At 29.5% G+C, this 13,384-nt stretch overlaps 1 protein-coding gene across 2 annotated transcripts; it reads left to right on the top strand.

Moving 5' to 3' along the window:
- The first annotated feature begins 320 nt into the window (after positions 1–320).
- LOC149249349 (uncharacterized) lies at positions 321–1,370 on the top strand. 2 transcript variants are annotated; one of them, XM_089456221.1, is made up of 3 exons: positions 321–767; positions 905–976; positions 1,063–1,370. In XM_089456221.1, exons 1-3 carry the CDS (start codon positions 586–588, stop codon positions 1,160–1,162), a joined length of 354 nt encoding a protein of 117 aa, XP_089312347.1. In that variant the 5' UTR covers positions 321–585; the 3' UTR covers positions 1,163–1,370. The 2 variants fall into 2 exon arrangements, 1 of the variants encoding a protein (XP_089312347.1); XR_016265838.1 differs by having other exon boundaries at positions 654–796; positions 1,063–1,126.
- The last annotated feature ends 12,014 nt before the right edge of the window (positions 1,371–13,384 follow it).

Genomic DNA, 13,384 nt, shown 5'->3' with positions numbered 1-13,384 from the left:
ACATTTACCATACCACTTATATATCATTGAATAACCCACCAGTAATATGATCATTCAAGGGGTTGACTCTATACATATATCACGTAATAAAGTTACCGCATACACAAATAAATCCTATTGATTTGATACACTCTTATACTATTGCATAAAATAGCACTTTACAATCTTCACGGTCATTACTCAATGCATGTACATATATTCATTCGATCTCCTATCTTGTTATCAAAGGTTTATATAACTATATAGATAAGGGTTTGTATTGTAGTGGCGGTCATGGGTTTACTGCCATGACAGGTCTCGGTTACCAAGGCTGGCTCCACCTTAAATGTGATCTGATGGTTGATTGACCCGTGACCGGTTAACTTGCTCCTTGAGTTATACGCGTACAGGTAAGGTACCATCCATCGCAGCATTGTTAGCTGAGGTTCATCCATCTGGCAAGATCCACGGCTCATAGTCTTGTGCCATGTGCGGTGGCGTGAACAAGTGTTACGAGGCTGGCTCCTCGAACTTACCAATCTCGGGCCCAAACCTTTCCGGATCCTTCTCCAAGATCGAACGACAGTGGCAGTCTTACCCAGATCGATGGCCGAAACTATGCCACGAGGCAAGGTCTTGCAAGGGATATTTAAGGTTCATTTTTACATTGGTTGGTCATTGTTTCCATTCGGTGTCGAGTGTTTGGCCGCTGCAGTCTTCAGCTCTCCTGCGCTCGGCCGAGGACTTGCAAACTCTCACTGCTCCAGGGTTTCATCTTATACCAAGGCGTAAGGAACCTTGACAGCTTATTACCCAGGTTAAGACGAGCTTTGCAAAGCAATTTAGTTTTCAACTTTAATTACTTGAGTTTTTCTTCGGTAAATATACTTTCTCAGTGAATGTTTTTTTTTTATGACAATTGCAGGGAAGGCCGCGGATGTCCAGACAGCGTTTGGAAGAGGCTACTGGCTTATCGACCTCGACCATCCTGCCACAGGTAGGAGCACCACCTTATTTTCTTAGAGTAGATTTTTGGGTCTTCTCATCTCGGAACAATGGCTAATCCACTGTTCTGCTGAACAGGGATGCCGAGTTCCTTGCTTTCGAACTCGTCTCTCAGCTGTACATTCAGGGTTTTGCATGTAATGGACCTGTATGGGTCGGTCCTTCGTCTGTTATGTGAATGTGTTTAGACATGTTATTCAGCTTTTGTTTAATGACTCTTGTTAAGACGGCCTCTGTCTAGTCTTGTTCACTGAGATGTATATTTGCACAGTTATCACTGGTTTGGATGCCGATTCACGGCTAACTGATAATCGAATGCAGAGTTATCTTTTGTAAATTTGTCCATTGAAATTTATATTCATTTCGAGTTCGTCTTTATACTGTCAGCATTTGATTTGCTTAAGCTTCGATTCTCTGTATAAGAGCATTGTTTCCTCTTTATTAATATGGAGTCTGTATATAAGTTACAGGTCCAAGGTTGGGTTTTAGCTCCGCTATGCACTAGCTTGTTTATGTGTTTACTGTTTATGTGTTCAAGATATGTTTATGGCGCCTGGCCGTTTCGAATGGCTTCAACCCGGCTCATGTAACTTTTCTGAGCGAGGGTTTTTACTAAACAGGTTCTAACCGAGACCGTTGTAACCTCGGTTACCTTGCGGTCTGCGGCTTACCTCCTTCTTTAAAGTTTATGCATACAACTCTGTATACGTGTATTCGGTGTTGTTAAGCTATACATGTGAATATTATTATTGTGGGTTGGTTCTCTGACCCGGAGGTTCTAGCGAGCTTAGGGTTCTCTAAGTGTATACGCTCTTTTGGATTGTTGAATATGATAATATCTTCTGGTTTTAGGCATGCTGGCTTTACAAGACATACCAGTCCCGTGCTATATAAAGAATGTCTCAATGATATAAGCGTAATACATTATCTTGCACAAAATGCCTGTTTGTTTCTTTTTGATTCTGCATGTAAAAAAAAGTATTCTGTTCTTTTCCGCAGTATATAAAACTAGATAGAGCTTATTACAGTTTTCATCTCTGTTTATAATTCTTACTGTCTCTGTGATAATGAAACTTAGTATTTATTCCGTTTCGCTACTATTTTTTTTTTGGCTAAAAGAAATAGGCAAGGGTGTAATATTCTTCATTCAGATTGTCATGTCTCGGTTTCTATCTATAAGGCACAGCTATTGTCCTTTTCACATTTTCAGCTACGAATGACAGTTATAGAAATTACACAGTATCAATCTTTCTAATACAGAATAGTGAATCCTTTAGCCTAACTCCACGTCAGATATAACTAAATAAATAAATGTATACTTAGTAGGTCGTACCTGTTCCGGTACCAACCTACTTGATTTGCTTGTCAGTCCACCCGTCCGTAGGAAGTTTTTCTTCTTTATTCTTCCACCCCCAAGCACTTGCTCGTCCTGCTCGACCGCAATTACACTGGCTTTGCCAGTAAACGCTATCTGATCCTAACCAGACATAGCGTACAGGAAAATTTCTTTCCTCTTATGCCATCTGATCCTAACCAAACATAGCATGAATGTTTTCTTTTTTTCCCTCTGCCATCTGATCCTCACCAGACTTGGCATTTTCCCCTTTTTCCTCTGGGGTCTCAACTACCTCAAGGTAGTTAGGGTTCCAATGTAACTGATTCCTTAGTTACTAACCATGATTAATCATAACTCAGTTCAAAATGGTATCAACACAACTGTCTTTTTTTATTAACATAATATTAATAACCAAAATATATATAATTTCAAATAAAGTCTCTGTTCAATAATTACTTTTAACATTTACCAACACTAATACATCTCACTTTATAATGATGGTTCATATATTTTCAGAGAGAAATGATTAAGTATAATTATGGATTGAAAATTATAACTTTTTGTTCTTGGAGGAGCTATTATATTACAACAAATGTTGAATAACCAAAATTTTAATGACTATTAGGTTGGAATCATGTATTTACAAAATGTAATCTTTCATAATTTATCTCTTTATAGTTTACTTATGCTTCAAATATTTCCTCACTTTATATTTTTATTAGGCTTAGTATTTTAGATTAGGGAAGCTATATGATAAGTTCAACTTATTTGAAGATAGGTAATTCTTGTGCAAGCAACAAATGCCTTCATTTATTGAAAGTGAATTTTAATATAAAACCTTATTATTTTTGAATCCTCTTGATATATTCTAACAAATTGTATAATTTTCATTATTATTACATAAATATATACAAATTCTTTTATTTCACTTGTTAGTTAATTATTTTAGGAGTCTCTGTTGATGTTATTTCAAATAAGTTTTTTTTTTTGTTGTCCGTATCTCATTCACCATATACTCTTACAAATGAGATGGTTCTGCAACAAGATTTCTGCTAGATTAAATTCACTCAATACATAATGAATATGAACCATAATATAAATACAACATTGAATTTAAATATAACTTTTAAGAATAGTAAAAGTATTATAAAAAATGAAATTGTATTGGCTATCTATATATATATATATATATATATATATATATATATATATATATATATATTCAATTTTTTTGCTACCAGAAAAAGATTTCACCCTCAAAATTGTCCCTAGATGCAATTTTCAAATAATTCTAAATGCATCGGTATTTTAATTATATTATATCATCTATTTAATTATTTTTCCTACACTAATTTAAGATATGAATAAACCAAAATAAGTCATTTTTTATTTGAAATTAATTGTAATTTCTAACATCATTATTATTACTCTATTCCTTTTGTTTGTTATGTAATGTGAATCTTTATATGACTCACGCCCTTAATCTTTGGTTTGAATAGCCATGACCCAGGGATATCTAAGTTCTCAATATCTCTTGAGGGCACTTGACCTAAGCTACAAAACCCTTTAACATGGATGGATTTTTTCCCATGAGATTTCAAACTAGTAATAAAAATCCATTTTCTCCTAAACCTTTGTAATGTTCAAATATTTAAGGGACAATGTAAAAAAGAGAATAATAGATAAGAATTAGAAGCAAGTTGGTTTATGAATCACAACCTCATGTCACAAGAATTTTCTGTCCACCACCTTAAAGTTTGCCATATCAAAATTAATGAGGTTCTATTTTTCTTAGCTCTATATTATAGTATAAAATTACTCACAAGCTTTAAATTTGATTAATTATTTTGTTTAATAATAAATCATTTTAGCTCTAATATTCAAGCTTCCAAAAATGTACTTTTTTATTTTTTAATACTAATATATCTCACTTTATTAATGATGGTTCATATATTTTTAGAGAGAAATGATTAAGTATCATTATGGATTGGAAATTATAACTTTTTATTCTTGGAGGAGCTATTATATTACAACAAAGTTTGAATAACCAAAATTTTAATGACTATTAGGTTGGAATCATGTATTTACAAAGTGTAATCTTTCATATGCTATCCCTTTATAGTTTACTTATGCTTCAAATATTTCCTCACTTTAGTTTTTTCTTAGGCTTAGTATTTTAGATTAGTGAAGCGATATGAGAAGTAAAACTTATTTCAAACAACAAATGCCTTGATTTATTGAAAGTGAATTTTAATATAAAACCTTATTATTTTCGAATCCTCCTTATATATTCTAACAAATTGTATAAATTTCATTAATATTACATAAATAAACACAAATTCTTTTAGTTCACTTGTTAGTTAATTATTTTAGGAGTCTCTATTGATGTTATTTTAAATACATATTTTTTTTTTGTCCACATCTCATTCACCATATACTCTTACGAATGAGATGGTTTTGCAACAAGATTTCTGCTAGATTGAATTCACTCAATACATAATTAATATGAACCATAATATAAATACAACATTGAATTTAAATATACTTTTAAGAATAGTAAAAGTATTATAAAAAATGAAATTGTATTGGCTATATATATATATATATATATATATATATATATATATATATATATATATATTCAATCTTTTTGCTACGAGAAAAACATTTTACTCTCAAAATTGTCCCTAGATGCAACTTTCAAATAATTCTAAATGCATCGATATTTTTATTATATTATATCATCTATTTAATTATTTTTCCTACACTAATTTAAGATATGAATAAACCAAAATAAGTCATTTTTTATTTGAAATTAATTGTAATTTCTAACAGCATTATTATTACTCTATTCCTTTTGTTTGTTATGTAATGTGAATCTTTATATGACTCACACCCTTAATCTTTGGTTTGAGTACCGATGACCAAGGGATATCTAAGTTCTCAATATCTCTCGAGGGCATCTGACCTATGCTACAAAACCCTTTAACATGGATGGATTTTTGCCCTTGAAATTTCAAAGTGGTAATATTTTCACCATGGAGTGCCTTAACAAAACACTATGTCACTACCTATTATATGCCCTATAAACTTATTGTACTTTATTTTTAATGTTATGAAATAATATATCAACCTATTCTATAATATACGATATTAAAACAATAATAAAATGTAAATCTTCACATGAATCTTATTATATTACTTTTACGTTTATAGTATCCATAAATTGTTTGTCCATGATTTTTTTCTTTAAACAAAATTAACCATAAACATAAATATAATTTTCAAAATTTAGAATTATTCTTAGTATAATGATATATTTCGTAGTTTCATATTAACTTGATTAATACTCTACGATCACACGTTGGTGAACAATGAAATGTAATAATAAACATGTACGGTGAATCATGGCTACATCCGACATGTTCAGGGTTCAAATTCCAATATGAGGAAGAAAGGAGAAGCGAAAGAAGAACCAAAGTGATTAAATACGGTGTGACTACTGTATTGGTACAAAAGAAATTGAATGCGATGGATTTGGAACAAAATCTATACAAACATGAGACTCGATCATTGATTATTCTATTGATGTGAAGGAATATTGGGATTGTTTTGAATTAATTTGAATTGGTTAGGTGGGCATATCTATACATTGGGGAAGTGATGTATGCTTAAACAATTTATCCATTGAGGAAGTGGTACAATTAGGGATATATATATATATATATATATATATATATATATATATATATATATATATATATATATATATCTAAAAGTTTGTGTGGGGTTTACTTCTCATTAGGTAATAGTTTCAAATCTTATGGGGAGGGGTTGAGGATGGGAGATACCTTTAGAAAAATAAAACTATCCCAAGGGGTGCATTGAGATTCCAACATGCCTTAATAAAAAGATAGTATGGAACTTGTTATGTGCAAGGCATGGAACTTGTTACGTGCAACACACAAAATCATAGAATTCAAAGTTTGTGGAACTTGTTATGTGTAGCACAAGAAATCATAGACTTGAAAGTGGGTGGTGAAATAGCACGCAACTATCACAATTTTAGGCATTTACTCTTGTTTATAGTTTTGTTGCAACATAGTGTTAGGTGCCTCTTTGGAGAAGACCATGATTGTTAAGGATCCTATCTTCAAGTTGGGCTCATCAATCGCTACAAAAAAAATAAGACAATTTCTTGGGTGGTTGATAGGGAGCATTCATTGGAGAACACATCTTGGGGATGATAAAGAGTCCATTATTATGGGAGCATCCTTCTTCTAGCTTACAAAAGTGCCTTCTTCAATTTGATAATAGATTTTGAGATCTGGGTCTTGTTAAGAACTTGTAGTACCTCTAAAAGTATTTAATATGGCTTCTAACACCTAGGGAGTACCCCTCTCTCCCTCCCTCTCCCTCTTCCCTCTCATTGTTCCTCTCCCTCTCCCTCTCCCTCTCCCTCTCTCTCTCTCTCCCATGCTCCCTCTCTCTCCCTCCCCCCTCCTCTCTATACCTCCCCCAACACAAAGACATAAGAACAAACAAACACAAAAACAGGCAAAAGGGGAGCATTGTTTCATAGTGAACACATCAGATTACCACCACCTCAAAGGAGCGAAATCAAATTCGAACATAATGTATATCCGGCTGTTCCGGATTTTTCTATTTGTGTTCCCTTCTTTTGCGGATTGCTTTTCCTCTTTTGATAACGGTCAAGTTTTACTATTTTCTGAAGTCCTACATATGTCCAACTCCATTTTAAATCAATTCGAAAATGATTTTCCTGGGTGATAATTAACTGATTTTCTCTTGGACTCTTCTTCAACTTAAAGTCATCTTTTAGATGACGGAATATTGCATCCAATGCATAATATGGCATAGACAACCGAAATGTTTCATGATCTTCCAGACACTCGGAAATCCGCATCTTCATACAACAACGATCCAATGCATCTGGAGAAAAGAGGACATTCTATGAAGAAAAGAATATTATAAAAAAAATATTATATTTTAATTATCAGTATTCACAATATTTAAAAAAAATATTATTTACGATTATAAATTGATTGTAAAGAAAATATCTAAAAAAATGATTAATAAAATTTATATTTATAAAATAATTAATAATTTTTTTATAATTTGAATATCATAAGTCAAAATATGTTATTTTTTTTTTATAATTTAGTTATAATTATTTAAAATATAAAAAAAATAACATAAAGCCAAAGGCATTTATGAATCTTATTAGTTGTACTTATAAGATATTCAAATTTTAAATTTAAGGCAAAAAATTATTGGTATAATCTTTATTTTATTTGAAATTTAAATTTTAACTATTTTTTATTATAACTTTCTACAAGTTTTAAATAATTTAAAAGTGAAATATTATTTTAGGGGTATAATTTTTTAAAATTAAATTGATATCAAATTACACAATATTAAAATAATTTTTCTAATATAACATTAAAATGTTTTTTCTATGGTTTTAGATTGTAAACTATTAAATAAAATTTTAAGTGAAATAGAAAAACCATAAGCTAATTGAATTCATCAATTGTACATGAAAATATCAATAGTGCTTAGTCCGATGGCTCAAGCGCTTTGGCAAAGGCTTAGTTATAATGGGTGGGAGGTCTAGTGATCGACCTCCCTACTCGTGCTTTGGCAAGGGCTTAGTTATAATGGGTGGGAGGTCTATTGATCGACCTCCCTACTCCTTCTCTCGTGCAAACTACTCAACAAAAAAATTTCCCATGGGGTTTTGGATTGACGCTGAATGGGTGCACTGTTAAGGCACTCCTTGCGATAGGTCACTAGTTCAAATCCCCTGTGGGTGCTTACCTACCAAAAAAAAAGAAAATACCAATAGTGCGTGACTAGAAATACTAGACTTGGTTTGTTATAGAACGGTTACTCAATGCTAATGAGTTCTTCCATCCCCAATAGGATGCAATTTAAGGAAAATTTAGTCAAGTAGATATATTTTCAGTTTCATTTTAAAATTTTAATTGTTATTGTACTCGAATATATTCTCAATTTTATTTAAAAAGTTTAGTAGAAATAATCAATTAAAGAATTATTTAGTATTTATATCATTATTATAGTCATAATTGGATAGAAATAAGGAAGCAAACTGTTAAAAGATTATTCTATATGACTTCTCTCAACCTTCTGGAGTAAACATCAAATTCATTACTTCTTGTGTTTCTTCCTTAACTCAAGAGGTACAAGAGATCTTAAGAGTCTCACTTAGTAATGATCAATATCCTCATATAGTTAGTTTGGTTTATAGGCTATAGGAGTCATCAAGTCTAGAAATTGTCCAAACACCTTAACCTAGAAAGTTACATATCATCAACGAAATCCACATTTAATAAGATAATCAAATATTCCAACACCATGTTGTTTTCTCCAATAAAAATGAGGATAAGGTTAATAAAGATATGCCATCTAACAAAATCATACATTTAATCTAGTTAATTGGGTTACAATGTGTCTAACCCATATTTCCCATGGGAGCATAGACTTTATGAACTTCACGCTTCCTTTTAGGATAAAATCAAGCAAATGGGAATAACAAATTCTAATCTCTAGAGGTAAAAAAAAGGTAGTAAGTTGCCAAAAAAAATATAATGATCTACATCCAAAAAGTCTATTGTTTGTTACTTATACACCCCAAATAGGAACCTCATTTTAGAAGCTTCTTCATCATTCATGGAACAAAATAATCCCTTGTAACGTTCTTAATTTAATCGGGGAAGAGACAAGGATTAAGGATATGGGAGAACAAATGAGGAGGAACTCACTAATAGTGCATCTTATTGTATGATCAAGTTTAGTACTCCATAATATTGTCTTCCATTTCAAGAGAAAATAGAGGAGGACATTTTGTCTCTTAAACCTCTTTGATTTAAGGGCAATTATCATCGAATGTATAATTGTTCCTACCCTGCGAAAAAAAATACCATTATGCTAATCATAAGCACATGGTGGAAGTATCAATATAGCGCCTTCATTTCCCATGAATATCTCCCTATTTCTCCACAAAATGGAAAAGGATCTTGTGAAGGAATTCTAGACCATGTCAAGATCTAGCTTCTTAGTGGTTTTCTAAGTCATCTTTTCTCTACAAGGATACATCCCATAGATGTAAAGATGAAGAACACACATTTTCCCTATTTGAAGCAACAATGAACACATACATGATGTTAGGTGTAAATATTTCCCATGTAGTTTCATTTGAAACATATAAAGTTGATGACTTGAAACTTTTAATATAGAAATATATTGTAAAATTCCAATATAATATGGGAAAGATAAAAACAAATCATGAGTTTAATTCAACGATCATGAAATAAAAAAATTATATAATTTAGTAATTTAAAAATGAATCTTTCTTCTATCAATTTACCTTGGTATTAGAAAAAGATGGCAAACACGTTGGTGGTAAGAAATATGAAGCACAAGACCATGAGAAACAACATATCAACTAACTCCATGGTTGTTGTAGTCTCACTAGTGAACATCAAATACATTTTTGTTTAAATATATGCATGTATATTTTTCTACCACATGGGGAAAATAAATAATGAAAAAATTTAAACAAAATGTTAAATATTTAGTATGCCTAGTCACAAATATCATTATGTCACAAATGCACTAAAATTCCTTATGAGTAGTCCACCGCTATGCCCTGTTTTCATAAATAAAAATAAGGTTGTACTAGTGTATTTTAAACAACATCGAAAATAAAATTTTCATAATATTATACCTATACATTGCAGGCATTTTGACATGGATGTATAACTCAATAAAGAGGTATAAATGAAGTGGCAATAACTATGACAAATGAAATGGTGATCCCATCCAATTATGGAAGGACATAATCCCAATTGTCAACTTAGAAGGAACCAACGCCGACATGGAAACTCTCTTAACTAGTTGAAGGCCAGTGGCAATGAGAAAATTGTTGATATATCCCTCTGGAACAGAGATGGGGTCTCAACTGGCTGGCTGCACCTGGACATCCTGCCAAATCTCGAACCCCATCGGCCAATTTTGTTCAATATTTCGAAAGGATATGCTCAAGTCGCCACTGCCAAGTTGGATCGAAAAATTTGGACAGGATGAAAGAGTAATATGTACTTAGCCAAAGATGGGTATACTATGTTGTTAAAAGAATCCATACATTTTTCGCCAAGCCGACTTTGGAAGAACATATGGAACTCATCCACGGAAAAGTATTGACTACAGAAAACTTAAAGAAAAGGAACATTTATGGGACTTCACATCATGCCTTATGTGAACAAGAAGAAGAGCACATTCCACATCTTTTTAGAAAATTCTCTTATGCTTTAGAAGTCTGGAAACATGCTTTGTATGCACTAGTATACTTGGTATGCACTAGGATGCATAAATTAAGATTGAACACCAAATCCCCCGATCAGAATATAAGACATTCTAATCGTTTCGAAACAATCATAGCATTATTTAGTATGTTTGCTTGTTTTTTCTCCTCTAAAGTTTCACGAATTCTCCTCAAAAGGTTCACGAAAATAAATTTTTGAATTTGGTTAACGGCTCTTCCAATGAGTTACATTTACAAAATTTCCATTCTTTATTGATGTCTATACTTGCTATTGCTATTCAAGATATACGCGGAGGTTTTCCATAATCATAAGATTTCCAAAACGGATAAAGTGATTATGAGTTGCATAGGGTTTTAAATTTTAATATTTATCTAAATGATATTTTAAGCATAACTCATTTCATTCTTTTCTTTAAAGACCTTACCTAAGATCAGGACCTCGAGGGATCGGAATAAGGGGCACAGACCTGACCTTACTGACTTGCCAGCTGGGAAAGTGAAGGTAACCTCTATTTGATTAAGAAACTTTACAAACCAATTTTAAAAATTTAAATTTAAATTTTATTTTTAAATTGGAGATTATTATTCATAAGTTATAAGTCAATTTTTTAAAAATTAAGTTTCTATATATATAGATAGATATATATATTATTTTTATAATAAAATTAAAAAATATATTTCAAGAACTCATAACAACAAACAAACAAAAAACAGGCAAAAGGGGAGCGTTGTCTACGAATAGAATGTATATCCGGTTTTTCCGGCGTTTTAACTTTTTGTGGCTTTCTTTTTCAGCTTTTTCCTCTTTTGATAAGGTTAAAGTTTTATATAAATATACGGATAATTATTCAAAATATTTTATCAATCTTTTTATAATTTAACTATAATTATTTAAAATATTAAAAAAATAAAATAAAATAAAAAATAATTAGTTTATTATTTATATTTATAAAACTAAGGATCACGATCGAGATGTAAAGGTGATAGTCATCTAATAGGGATTTGTCTGCACCTAGTATTTTTTTAAATTTGTTAAAAATTATTGTTATAATTTTTATTTTATTTGAAATTTAAATTTTAACCATTTTTTTATTATGATTTTTTATATTTTTTAAATAATTTAAAGGTGAAGTATTTTTTAGGGGTATAATTTTTTTTAAATTAAATTGATATTAAATTTCACAGTATTAATTTTTTTCCATAGTAACATAAAATCTTTTTGCCATGGACAGTTGAATTGTTCTGCATGGTGCAACATTTGTTTATTTGTTTTAATTCTTTTATTATGAATTATGATGAGTATATAATTTAGTTGTTAAATAAAGTTAGAAAATTACATTTTTTAAATTAATATTATTAATTATAAAAGCAATAGTTAGATATCTACATTTAAAGGAACTTGTTAGAAATTTTTTAATAGTGGAGATTATTCATCATTTTATTATATTTATTTTATAAATAAAATTATTTAAAATATTATTCGTAAATATTATATTTTATTAATATTATTTTTAATTTATAAATAAGCTTGCTTAAAATATTATGAGTCAATATCATACTTTATTAATATTAGGTGAGAAAAAATTATGATTCATTTCACATTTAATATATTGTAGATAAATGTCCTAACATATGACTAATATTAGCAAGGAACTAATATTTCGATATTTATGGTTCTTATGCTACATTTTACTATTTATAGTTCCCTATCTCTTTATTACTATTTAAAATTTTCCTATATTATGATTTATTTTGTTTAACATAATTATTATAAATATACTCTTAACATTTCCTTTTTCCTTTTACATAAATCATATTTTATAACAATTTCTTAATTCTTTATCTTTATTCATTTTTTTGCAATATTATAAATTTATTTAATATATTTAAAATTATTAAATACATTCTTAACTACTTTATAAATATATAATATCTTTATAGCAATTCTTAACCCTATCCTTTATAAATCTATTAAAAAAATTTGTTATTATAATTTGTTTATTTAATATAATGAAAACCTCCAACAACTACTTTATATTAAATATACTAATTCTTATTTTTGAGAGTTTTTTTTAATTAATTATATAATTTTTTAATTAGCCTCAAAAGTAAATAAAATTTAAATTACTAAAATATTTTATCAATATTGTGTAAAATTTAACTCTTTATTATTTATTTATAATTATAATTATTGATAATTAATTAAAATTTAAAAAATTATATATTAATTTTTTTTATATTAAAATATTTGGATAATAATTTTATTTTAAATTATTTATCAAATAAATATATATATATATATATATATATATATATATATAATTTATAGTTAAAAATTTATTTAAATAAAAGTAATAAAGAAAAATATAATAAATTTATTAATTTTTAATTAATGAAAGTATACTATTCCCATATACTTATTTGAATATACCTACAATATTTTTTTACTCGTAACATTTCACACGCTCTTACATGAAGATCATGTTTTAGGGATTTTGAAAAATTTAAGTTATTGAGTAATAGGCCTAAACTACAAGGAAATATTATAACAATAAAATCACATTAGTATGTTAGTTTTTTTATTATCATAAAACCATCTATTTTTATGTCTTTCATTATGAACATCCAGTTCAACATCTTATATCATGTATTCCAGAATGAACGAGTTATGAATAACAAGTTCAACTCTTATATCA

This window comes from Pinus tabuliformis, chromosome 7 (genome assembly GCF_031772625.1).
Source record: "Pinus tabuliformis cultivar Carrire ecotype Pingquan chromosome 7, CPIR1, whole genome shotgun sequence".
NCBI lineage: Eukaryota > Viridiplantae > Streptophyta > Pinopsida > Pinales > Pinaceae > Pinus > Pinus tabuliformis.
This window is presented reverse-complemented; position numbering and strand designations above follow the sequence as displayed.

What these genes read in the sequence shown, in the direction of transcription:
- LOC149249349 (XM_089456221.1), top strand. Translation starts at nt 586, where the DNA reads ATGGCCGAAACTATGCCACGAGGCAAGGTCTTGCAAGGGATATTTAAG. An exon ending in GTTTCATCTTATACCAAGGC is followed by an intron (nt 768 to 904) that starts GTAAGGAACCTT and finishes TGACAATTGCAG; the next exon opens with GGAAGGCCGCGGATGTCCAG. An exon ending in CCTCGACCATCCTGCCACAG is followed by an intron (nt 977 to 1,062) that starts GTAGGAGCACCA and finishes TCTGCTGAACAG; the next exon opens with GGATGCCGAGTTCCTTGCTT.